This window comes from Eutrigla gurnardus (assembly GCF_963514095.1).
Source record: "Eutrigla gurnardus genome assembly, chromosome: 1".
Lineage (NCBI taxonomy): Eukaryota > Metazoa > Chordata > Actinopteri > Perciformes > Triglidae > Eutrigla > Eutrigla gurnardus.
Genome location: NC_139915.1, coordinates 18811027 through 18821485, shown reverse-complemented (window position 1 = coordinate 18821485; position 10459 = coordinate 18811027). Strand labels below are relative to the sequence as shown.

General features: G+C 41.9%; 1 protein-coding gene across 1 annotated transcript; it reads right to left on the bottom strand.

The window, feature by feature from the left end:
* Window positions 1-1952: 1952 nt before the first annotated feature.
* On the bottom strand, window positions 1953-10092 carry mesd (mesoderm development LRP chaperone). The gene is made up of 3 exons (XM_084007370.1): window positions 9904-10092; window positions 8389-8621; window positions 1953-2636 (listed from the first exon to the last, which is right to left on the bottom strand). The coding sequence occupies exons 1-3, from the start codon at window positions 10057-10059 to the stop codon at window positions 2369-2371; spliced, it is 657 nt and encodes a 218-aa protein (XP_083863496.1). The 5' UTR covers window positions 10060-10092; the 3' UTR covers window positions 1953-2368.
* Window positions 10093-10459: the final 367 nt, after the last annotated feature.

The window sequence follows — 10459 nt, the reverse complement described above, 5'->3', positions numbered from 1 at the left end:
CAAAAGGCGCATCGTCCACTTCTCCACATGTTGGTTTTATAAACAGCTGGTTCACTGACCGGCTTCAGGTCCAGCAGCTCCTCCTTCCTGTTTGACCGTTTGTTTTATTTACGTTTCATTTGTGGTTTTAGTTTCGTATTTGTCAAGTTTGTAACATGATTGAAATAAATAAAAAAAATACCATTCAATTATTATCACTGTCCACACACATTTATCAACACTATTCCAATTACTATATGCATGAAAGTAATTGTTAAATATGTAAATGCACATATCGTTTGTTTTCATGAACGGCCGAGGTGTGCGGCACTTTAAATGTTGCTCTCGCAAAGAATTGTGGGTCGGCGTAATCTCCTTTCCTTTCGCATAGGAAGGTCCGTTGCATCCTATGCTAAAGGAGCTCTGAAAGGAAGCATTGGAGCTCCTTTCCTTTGCATTTAGAGAATCCGAACGGCTCTTATCATGGCGGCCACTTGTTTACTTCTGGGTCACTTCTTCAGTTAGGAACCTTCCTAAGCAAAAAAGACTATTCGACTGCACCCCGGGAGTTCAAATGCCTCGGCTCGAACTCGTCAGAGACGAAGAAAGCCAGCCCCACTGGGTAGACCATATTCTTTGTGCAAAGTCCATGAAGTTTCCCCTGGTGCGATAGTTTTTGTTATGTATATAATTATTAATAAAGTTTAAATAAAAAAAATTATTAAAAAAAGTCCGTGAAGTGCACCTGTGTTCGACTTGACGTGGTGGGAACTTGACGTGTTTATGACGAGTTCCGGCGGATCCTCTCAAGTGCGTTTCGGATTGCATGCCGGAACTCGGCAGCAAAGACGTTTAAAAGTCTCTGTGTTTCGCTCTTAGGACTTTTGTAGCTTCTAACTGGAACTCTGTGGTCTGAAGTTCAGTTTATGTTACTACTTTCAGAAAACGTATTTCTTCTTTTTTTTCCGTTTCGTGTTTTTTCAGCTGAATAATACGGAGCCCCCCTGGTGTCAGTCAAGAAAAAAAAAAAACATGTACTAAACTGAGGGAACGGATTGCCAAACCGTGCGCACGGATTGCCAAACCGAGGGCACGGATTGCTAAACCGTGCCCTCAGTTTAGTAAACCGTGCGCACGGTTTGGCAATCCATGCCCTCAGTTTAGCAATCCGTTCCCTCAGTTTAGTAAACCGTGCGCACGGTTTAGCAATCCGTTCCCTCAGTTTAGTACATGGCTTTTTTTTTTTCTTGACTGACACCAGGGGGGCTCCGTAGAATAGGACTCGTGTTAAGTTACATCTCATGGAAACCCGACATTTCCGGTTTCTGACGCTTCACAATAAAAGCTTTAAAATAACAAAGTACGTTGGTACTTTTATTGTGAATAATTCATAGGAAATTAATGTTTGTTCGCGTTAAACCCAATCCTTCATAGTCTGCCATACCTTTGATTATAAATACAGTAATAATAATAATAGGCTAATAACAAAAAGAAGTATCAGAAGAAGAAAACTGTTGTGATGGCTCCCTCTTTAATACCGGTTTTATTTGAGTTTCATAACAGTACATTGCACTAAGCAGTTGTTGGTCTCATTAGTTTGTACCAACTGCCATGTTAAAGAAATGTTTAAATATTAAAACGTTAATAAATGTTTTGATATCCATATTGTGTGAATAATTACATTGATCAAGTAATGTGAAATAATCGATAATTGAAAAATAAATCGTTAGATTTATCTAAATAAATAATTGTTACATTAGTTGATTAATCGTAAAAGAATAGCTAGATTGATCGTTTGAAAAATAATCATTTGGGACAGCTCTAGTATTGTCCAAAAAAGTATTAAGAAATGTTAAGTATAGCATGTGGAAGTCATTAAAACCACTCAGCCTGAACAGGATAGGCAGTGACCCATGACGATGGATGTCTACTGATCTCTGCTGTGTGAACAGATGGAATTCAAGCCTCAGCAATGATCATATAAAAAGGTTTTATTTTCGTAATCAGTGAAAAATCAAACAGAAAATGTGGGTGCTACTTATGAATCATATCTCAATGTGCTGCTGAATGTGGATAAAGAAAGGAAACCCAAACCAGGACCTTCTGAAGACTGGATGAATGTCTACACCAGGAGAGAACATGGCTCTGGACACAGAAGAAATAAGTACCTTTTAAACAATATCTAGTAGTTTTATTTGGTGACAAGACACCAGACAGCACTGATTTGTTAAACCAATATTTCACCAATGTACTGTCAACGTGACATGTTCCAATGAGGGAGATCCACCTCTCAATGATAACAGCTCAGCAGTCAGGGTTAGTGTGCCCAACAGGACTCATCAGTTCAGTCCGAAACTGACTCGGGGACCGGGGACTCAGTGGTACTCCATCAGAGCTCTTGTTTCAGATGTTTGGCGCTGTTCCCCTCCAAGTCAGGCTTCTTGCTTTCAGTCTTCTTCTTGCTCTTCTTCTTGGTGTTCACTTCATTCTGCTGCTTGTATTTGGCATCATCCTTCTTGGCAGCCTTCCCAGGGAACACCTGTCCCTCCACGGTGACGTCAGCGCAGCGCTCCTGAGACACGAGGAAGTCTTTGACCTCCCAGGCCATGCTGCCATCCCGCAGCATGAAGATCACCCTGTTTGAGCCCACCACAAACCTGCAGGAGGACGTTAGCACAGATTAACACTAGGGATGCACATGGTTAACCGTTTAACCGTTAACCGATAACAGGAACTTTGACCGATTAATACTAACGGTTAATTTTTTTTTTAACACGTGACAACACGTGCTTTCCGCCACAGCCCACTTAACAGCAAAAATGAAGCGCGCAAAAAGGAGTTCTGTGTGGGACAATTTCGACCGAAAAGGAGATGAGGTTATTTGCAAAAAATGCGGTACAGCACTGAAATATTCAAGCAGTACCAGTACAATGCAGTACCACTTGCGAAGCAAACATCCAGGTGATGGAGGACCATCACAGCAAACTTTACCCGCCATGATGGCAGGGAGAAGATGCGACGCGCGGCGGTCTGAGGAGATAACACAGAAAATTTGTTCAATGGTGGAAAAAGACATTTTGCCTATCAGCGTGGTCAGTGGCGACGGGTTTCAGGAGCTACTGGGCTATGTCGAGCCTAATTACACAATTCCATCAAGACCGACCATTACCCGTCGATTAGAGGCCCGTTTTGAGGAGAGGAAAAACAAACTGAAAACGCAACTTGCGAATACTAAGTTCGTGGCCATTACGACGGACTGCTGGACTGCGCTCACAACAGAGAGCTATGTGACAATAACATGTCACCATATCGATGAGGACTGGAAAGTTAATTCCGCCGTCCTGTTAACTCAGAGTTTGCCAGTGAGACACACAGCTGATAACCTCACAGCTAAGCTCGTTGATGCGGTGGAGACGTGGGGACTCAGTGGGAAAGTGACTGCATGCGTCCACGACAACGCGCGCAACATTGTGGCAGCCAACTCTCCCGGACGGGTCAGCTGGGACTCGCTCCCCTGTTTTGCGCATACACTGCAGCTGGCGGTAAATGACGGATTTAACGTGTTTGTGCATCGGGTTATTGTTGCAGCGGGGCGGCTTGTCAGGCACTTCAACCACAGCACACCTGCATGCAAGGCACTGGAGGCCAAACAGGACCAAATGTGTCTTCCGAAGCACAAGCTTATCCAGTCATGTAAAACTCTGTGTGTGACATGATGGCAAGACTCCTTGAACAACGGTGGGCAGTGACAGCTGTTCTGTCCGACCGAACAGTTACAAAATTACAAGAAGCAAGAACCCTGGAGATAAGAGATGAACACTGGCAGATAATGGAGGAGATTTTGCCAGTGTTGGAGAAGCTGAAATGTGCGACCACTGTCATGTCCACAGAAAAGGAGGTGTCAGTTTCGAACATTTACCCCATCACCTTCAGCCTTATTAACAAACACCTGATCAGCGCTGAAGATGAAAGTCCGAGAGTTAAAGAGTTCAAGGCGAAGGTTCGACAGTCCTTGTGTGACCGCATGGGGGTGAGCTAATTACTAATTAATATTATTATTATTATTATTATGCAGTGTTTTGTTATGAATTAAAAGGGGCATGAATTAGAATATATTTTTCACCACAGGTGGGCACGGACGAGTTGGTGACCATTACCAAACCAGCACTGATCGCCTCTGTCCTGGATCCACGGCATAAACATCTGAGGTTTTTTTCTTCAGGGGAAAAAGAAGCCACAAAAGCAAAACTCCTTGAACTCTGTGCTAACATGGAAGCGACCACTGGAAATGATGAAGATGAGCCTGTCGCTGCAGGTGAAGAAGGGGCAGGTGGTGCTGCCGGGGAGAATGAAGACGCAGCGGTGCCTGCTGCCCAGGCTGGAGTCCGGCGCCTCCAGGACAGTGCCATGATGTTGCTCCTGGGAGACGACTACAGCTCTCCTCAACAAGGAAATGACCCAAAAGCAGAGGTGGACACCTACATGACAGACAATCTACCATCACTGGACACTGATCCTCTTGAGTGGTGGAAAATCCAACGCGCTTCCCGAGGCTGGCCATTCTGGCCCGGCGCTACCTCTGCATTCCCGGGACATCGGTGCCATCTGAGCGCGTATTCTCCGCTGCGGGTCTCACGGTAAACAGACTGCGCACCAGGCTGACCCCAGAGCATGTCGACATGCTGCTTTTTCTTAATAAAAACCAGTAAAAAGAAAACAAATCCGCTATGGCGAGAGAGGACTGGGGTTTGCCTGGCCCATTTATTTTATTTTGAGGGCTGAACATTTCGTTAAAAAAGGAGAGGTTTTTTTTCCGGCTATAGTTGCAGCACCGAGTGGATTCATGTGTATGTAAGTTTTGTTTATCTGGTGGCTATTGCTATTTATTTATCTTTTTTCTGGTGGCGTATATGGCTATTTATTTTATTTAGAATATTTTGACACACGGGTCAGACTTATTTTCTTGGTTACACGGGAGGACTTCGTGCAATTATAGATAGATATAACTTTCTTAAGTATGCAGCACGGCACTGTTTTGACTAGGCTATTTGATATTTGAAGTTAAACAAATTTCAATCTGTTTTGAATCGTTTACAGCGCTGCTGTCTTTTTTCTCTCTCTATGTTTAATTCTGTTCAGCAGTGCTGCAGGTGTTTGAGATGTGAACAATCCTAATATTTCGTTGTTTTTGTTTATTTGGTTGGTGTTTATTTGGCTGTATTTGCACATTTAAAAATAAAGCCCATAAGAAAAAAAAATTGCCACGGTACTTTTGAATGGGTCACAGACACTCAATAGCGCATTTTAATCTTATCAGTTAACGGTTATTAATCGGTTAATGAGCGTCGGTTTTCGGTCATAAAAAAAATTAAAAATGTGCATCCCTAATTAACACTCATTGTAATGCTGCTGCATTCAGTGTCTGTGTCACTGCTTCCTTACCCTGGATATTTTGGCAAGGCTGTATAGATATGGGATGATACGGAAATTTCACATCATAGTTATCATGGAAAAAAATAAATTGCTATCAACATTATTATCCCGATTATCACCAAAAGATGCTTAAAACTCTTAAAATGGCAACAAAAAAAACAGTGCTTCCACTTTAGTTCACATTTTGTCAAGAAGAAAACTCATTTTGATATCTTTACCACATAAAGAACACTTTTTTGTGAAGATTGTAAAGGACAAATAAAAAGTAATGTATGTGTGTCTTGGTTGGCTTACCAGAGAAAAGCATTTAAGTGGACCTGGATCATAAAAATGTAGCGAGACAGGAATGGGATTGGATCTAGAACATGAGGTCAACTCGATGTTGTGTGCTTGGAACAGCTGACATCATCTTTACAAACCACTAGATGTCACTGTTTTCACAGCTTCAGATCTTTGGTCAGCACTAGTGATGTCCAAATGAAGCTTCGTGAAGCATTTTCTTTATTTTCTGAGCCCAATAGATGGCGCTCTCTGTTCAGCACCCAAAACTTCAGAAGGCTTCATTAGGGCCACGGGGCAATCGCACCGAGCACTGGCCCCCTACAGCTATGAAATAGCTGAGGGGACCAGTGCTCGGGGCGACTATTGTTATTCATAGGATTTTTTCCTAGTTCTTGCATACCTTCCACTTTGTTTCTCACAGTTGATAGCTGGGTTCAAAGTATTGGCGTATTGAAAGGATAGTTGTGATGTTTAGTAGTGGGGTTGTATGAGGTACTTAGTCAGTGTACAGTAGATGGGAGTATCAAGACGGGTGCAAATAATTTATTGCTGTGGACATATTTTAGATGCCTAAAACAATCTATATCAGTGTCATCTATCTAAGTCCCTCATTAACAGTTTCGTTTAAATTACAGAAAAATGACAGAGAATCAAAATGCTGCTACAGAAGGAGAGCATGCTGCAGGATTTCCTCCTGGTGAAGTGGGTGCTTTCAGGGTCATAAATCCCAAGGTAGTTTTTGTTGCTTGCCTTGTTTTGCGTCTACTCTATGTGCCCTTAATTGCCCCCCTGGGGAAAAATAGTTTTTTTTAATTGAATTGAATTGTATTGACTTAAAAATGTACCAAACAGTCATGGTTGTGCCTGTGTTCATCATTTCTCTCCCTTATGAATCCCTATAAACTTGTTGTGTTAAAGCTCTGGTCTACGATTTGAAAGATTTGTCAATTGAGCAAAAATCGATCCAATAGGAGCCATCCGGTCCACATGGCTACTATTGGATCAATTTTCCGATCCAATCCTCGCTCACTCTCCTGCTCCTGCTCACGCCTCGTCCCGACCCACTTCATTTGAAACTACGAGCAGACAAGACGCTTGTTGCCCTGAGCAGTTCAGGTATGGAGGGAAAGCAGTGTGGCAGTAGCAAGCGGCCCCTGCGTGTCCCGCCGGCAAAGGCTGAAAGAAAGAGAAAGTCTGTCACTGAAAAGACAGACACAAAGCGGAGATGCAGCGTAAAGAGGGCTCAAACGCGAGTAAATCTCGGGTCATCATTTGAACGGTGGCGAAAGCTCCGCGAAGATATGGCTCTGAAGAGCGATGCTGACAAAGCGGAGTTTCTGTTGAACAGCAGGGCTCTCAAGTCACACGCATTTCAACCTGTTCACACGCTCACACGCCACATCTAGTATTTCTCGTGCAGACAAATTACCGGGATAATTAAAAAAACGTTCTCTTATTTTACGAAAATAGTTCACCGAAATGTGTTTCTGAAAACATTTTATGTGAGAAATAAGCTTTGCTGAATCTGTCTTTATTTTAGATTGACAACGGTCAGTTTAAAAGATTTTCGAGAGCTTGCGGGAGGCGGCGAGTTTCGTCTCTCGAAACTCGCCACGACGTGAAGGCATTGCACGGTCAGCCAAAATCTCACTCTGAACTAAGTTAAAAAACTTGAGAGCTCTGGAACAGGTAATCTTTCGTCTTTATCGTGGATGTTGTGACACAACTTTTAATGCCGATGCTGGGCTATGACTGTAAAAGCTGCCGTTAGTTTGTTTTTGTGTTTTTAGACGGCGTCAAAACTATTTCTGTCTCTGCAGTATTGTTTATTTTTTCAACGGAGACATTAGCCTGCTTTGTGGGAGGCTCCGAGGAGAGGACAATACGAGCTCGGAGGGGAGGGATTAAGGAGCACAGAGGGAAGGGGTGTGTGTGTGTGTGTGTGGGGGGGGGGGGGGGATGCTTTTTTCAAACCTTTCAAATCATAGACCATAGATTTAACTGTTTAAAAACACACATTCAGTAGAGTGTATGCTGCACTGTGAGCACCGCTGTCTCAGTCCTCTGTTCAAAACTCAAAAAATGCAGAAAATAATCATTACCACAATTCACAACATATTTTAATCTAATGAGATACCCTGCTTCAATCCCTATTTGTTGGTGTTTAAACTTTTCAATACAACATATTCACTTCAGTCAACGGTTTGCTGCCGCACACACAAAAGGGACGCTGCAGCTGAATTAGCAGACACTGGAAGCTTCATTTAAAAGCTCAAAAGAAGCTTAAAAAATATTTTTAAAAAGTGATGTCTTGCCTTAGTCCCTACACAAGGTATGTATTGGATTTAAATACACCTAGGCTATGCCTTATCATTGAATGACAGGTAATAATAGATTAAGAATGAATGCTGACATGTAGTGAAAGCGATCTGAGTGGTCGGAAAGACTGGAAAAGTGCTATATAAATGCAGGTCCATTTACTATTATGACAGAATTGCTTATAACCCTGACAACGCAAGCTATATTTTCATTTCCCTTTGGCAACAACGTTATTTTATTTCACAGAAATCCACACTACCCCTTCAATTGGATGGTCCAACCGATAGAAAGTTCAACAATCATTCATTGCAGACCAATTTGGTAGTACGTGTACCTATCCTGATAAAATAGAGCGAAAGAAAGTTCTTGTTCTACCTCTGGATATCAAAGTTGGCGTTGAAGAGGCTACCCTGCCACAGGCCTGTGATCTCCTCTGTCTCCTTCTCAGTAGGATCCCCCGACACTGTAGCAAAAACCATCAGGGTTTTGCCCTTCTTGGACATCTTGAGCAGCTCTTCCGGCTTGGATGGGTCAACCTTGGCAAAATCGATTGGGGGGGAGGACCTCTTGTGCTCTGGGAGGTCACCTTCCTCAATGTCATCATCCTCCTGTGGTACAAAGAGAAATAATGGGCAATGAGTCGTGAGAGATTAAGATAGATCCAAATTATTTCTCAGGAAAAACTATCAAATTACATGTATCTGACTATTATTGGTGCTTTTTTTAGTGGCTACACAACTAATGTTTTTAAAATGCTTTACACGACTTCACTTCACCAACTTACAGCCCAGCACAATATTTCACATCCAAAATCCTGCACGCTGCTGTATACAGTAGAGATGGGACGATATAGGTTTATCACATAAATCGTGGTGAATTTCCGTTATAAGGATAATCAATATCATCATGAGTGACTTGAAAAAGCTGTCTAGCTCACTGCCTTGGTAGACAAATACAGCTAGATTTTCTTCATTGTATTCTTTAATTTAGCAGGCAACGCATATGATTCTTTGGTCATTCCGTGTCATTTCATCAAATTTCTGAAAATCTTCCCACCTGACCATCTCAGAATGTACTCTAAAAATTCGAGTAACAATACACACTTGTTAATAGGAAAAATCAGAAATATTAGGTCTCTACTGTCAACAGTTTCCTCATGAAAAATCATTGAATGAAGGGTAGTTTTAGACAGTTTTTGGCATCATACTCTGAGAAGCCATTTTTTAGGCATTTAATGAAATGACACGGAATGACACTTTTGATAAACTAATTTAAGTTTATTAAATTGATCATCACTAAAAGGTTGTGCCTTATGTGGCACAATAAACATACTTGAAAATGTAAAGTGATACAAGTATTATTGCTGCAATTTTAAGACTTTTAAGCACACTTTCATTATTACCAAGATAATATCGTGAAGCACAATTATTTTGGCACGATAATCGTGACATGAAATGTTCATACTGTCCCATGCCTCGTATACAGACAGTATACATGCATGGATACTGTACATGCAGTAACCCCCCTACTTCCTGAATATTTAGAAAATCTGGACGTTACACTTCCAGTATTCCTCATTTCTATTTCACCTTCTTCTTACAGATTGTATTCACCAATGCAGAGTATCTGCTGGTTATCAAAAAACAATATTCCATATTTTTTGTAGACTATTGAATGACAATATCCATACAAATGAAAAGCATCGCCACCTTTTCAAATATGCCTACAACTTCACTTTCTTGCGCATTTAAACCGGCAGCTCCATGTAGCGTCGTGTTTTCAGTACTCACATGTTCTAGTTACATTAGCTACATACCTAGCTAACGGCTAGGCTAGCTGCTAGCTGACCTGTGAAGGCTGACTGTATGAAACCCGTCACGTTAACGTTACCTCCCATTGCTCCAGGAGCCGCGCCATATCCGCATCATTGTAGTCTCGGATATCCTTCTTTTTCTTTTGTTTATCTTTGATGTCAGCTGCTAATATACAGAGCAAATATGTGCACAGAAAGAGCACTACACATCTCCACCTAAAGTCAGACGCCATGTTTACAGATGGTGCGTCTTCATTGGCCGTGGAGTCTGCGGTCACGAGACAAGGAGGGGCGTGTCCGAACCATAAAAGACCGAGCGGCGGCACGCGCGGCATGTGAAGGATTTTTCAAAATAAAACCAGAATTATTTATCTTTCTTTCTTGTGACGTGGTTGTAATTATTGTTAACGACTTTAACCTTAATGCATTTTAAAGGATGCTTTTGCTGATTTTTGGGGCTCCTTCACTTCTATGTAGTACCAAATAACACAGAAATCAACTCCAGTCACTTGCTATCCAATCAGTAAGAGTCCATCTGTAGTGAGATGGATAATTGAGGATATGCAGGATTTCAAAGAAACATCAATACAAAGAGAGTTCATTGGCCAGTCAGTGTTAGTTTATAGGTTTGTC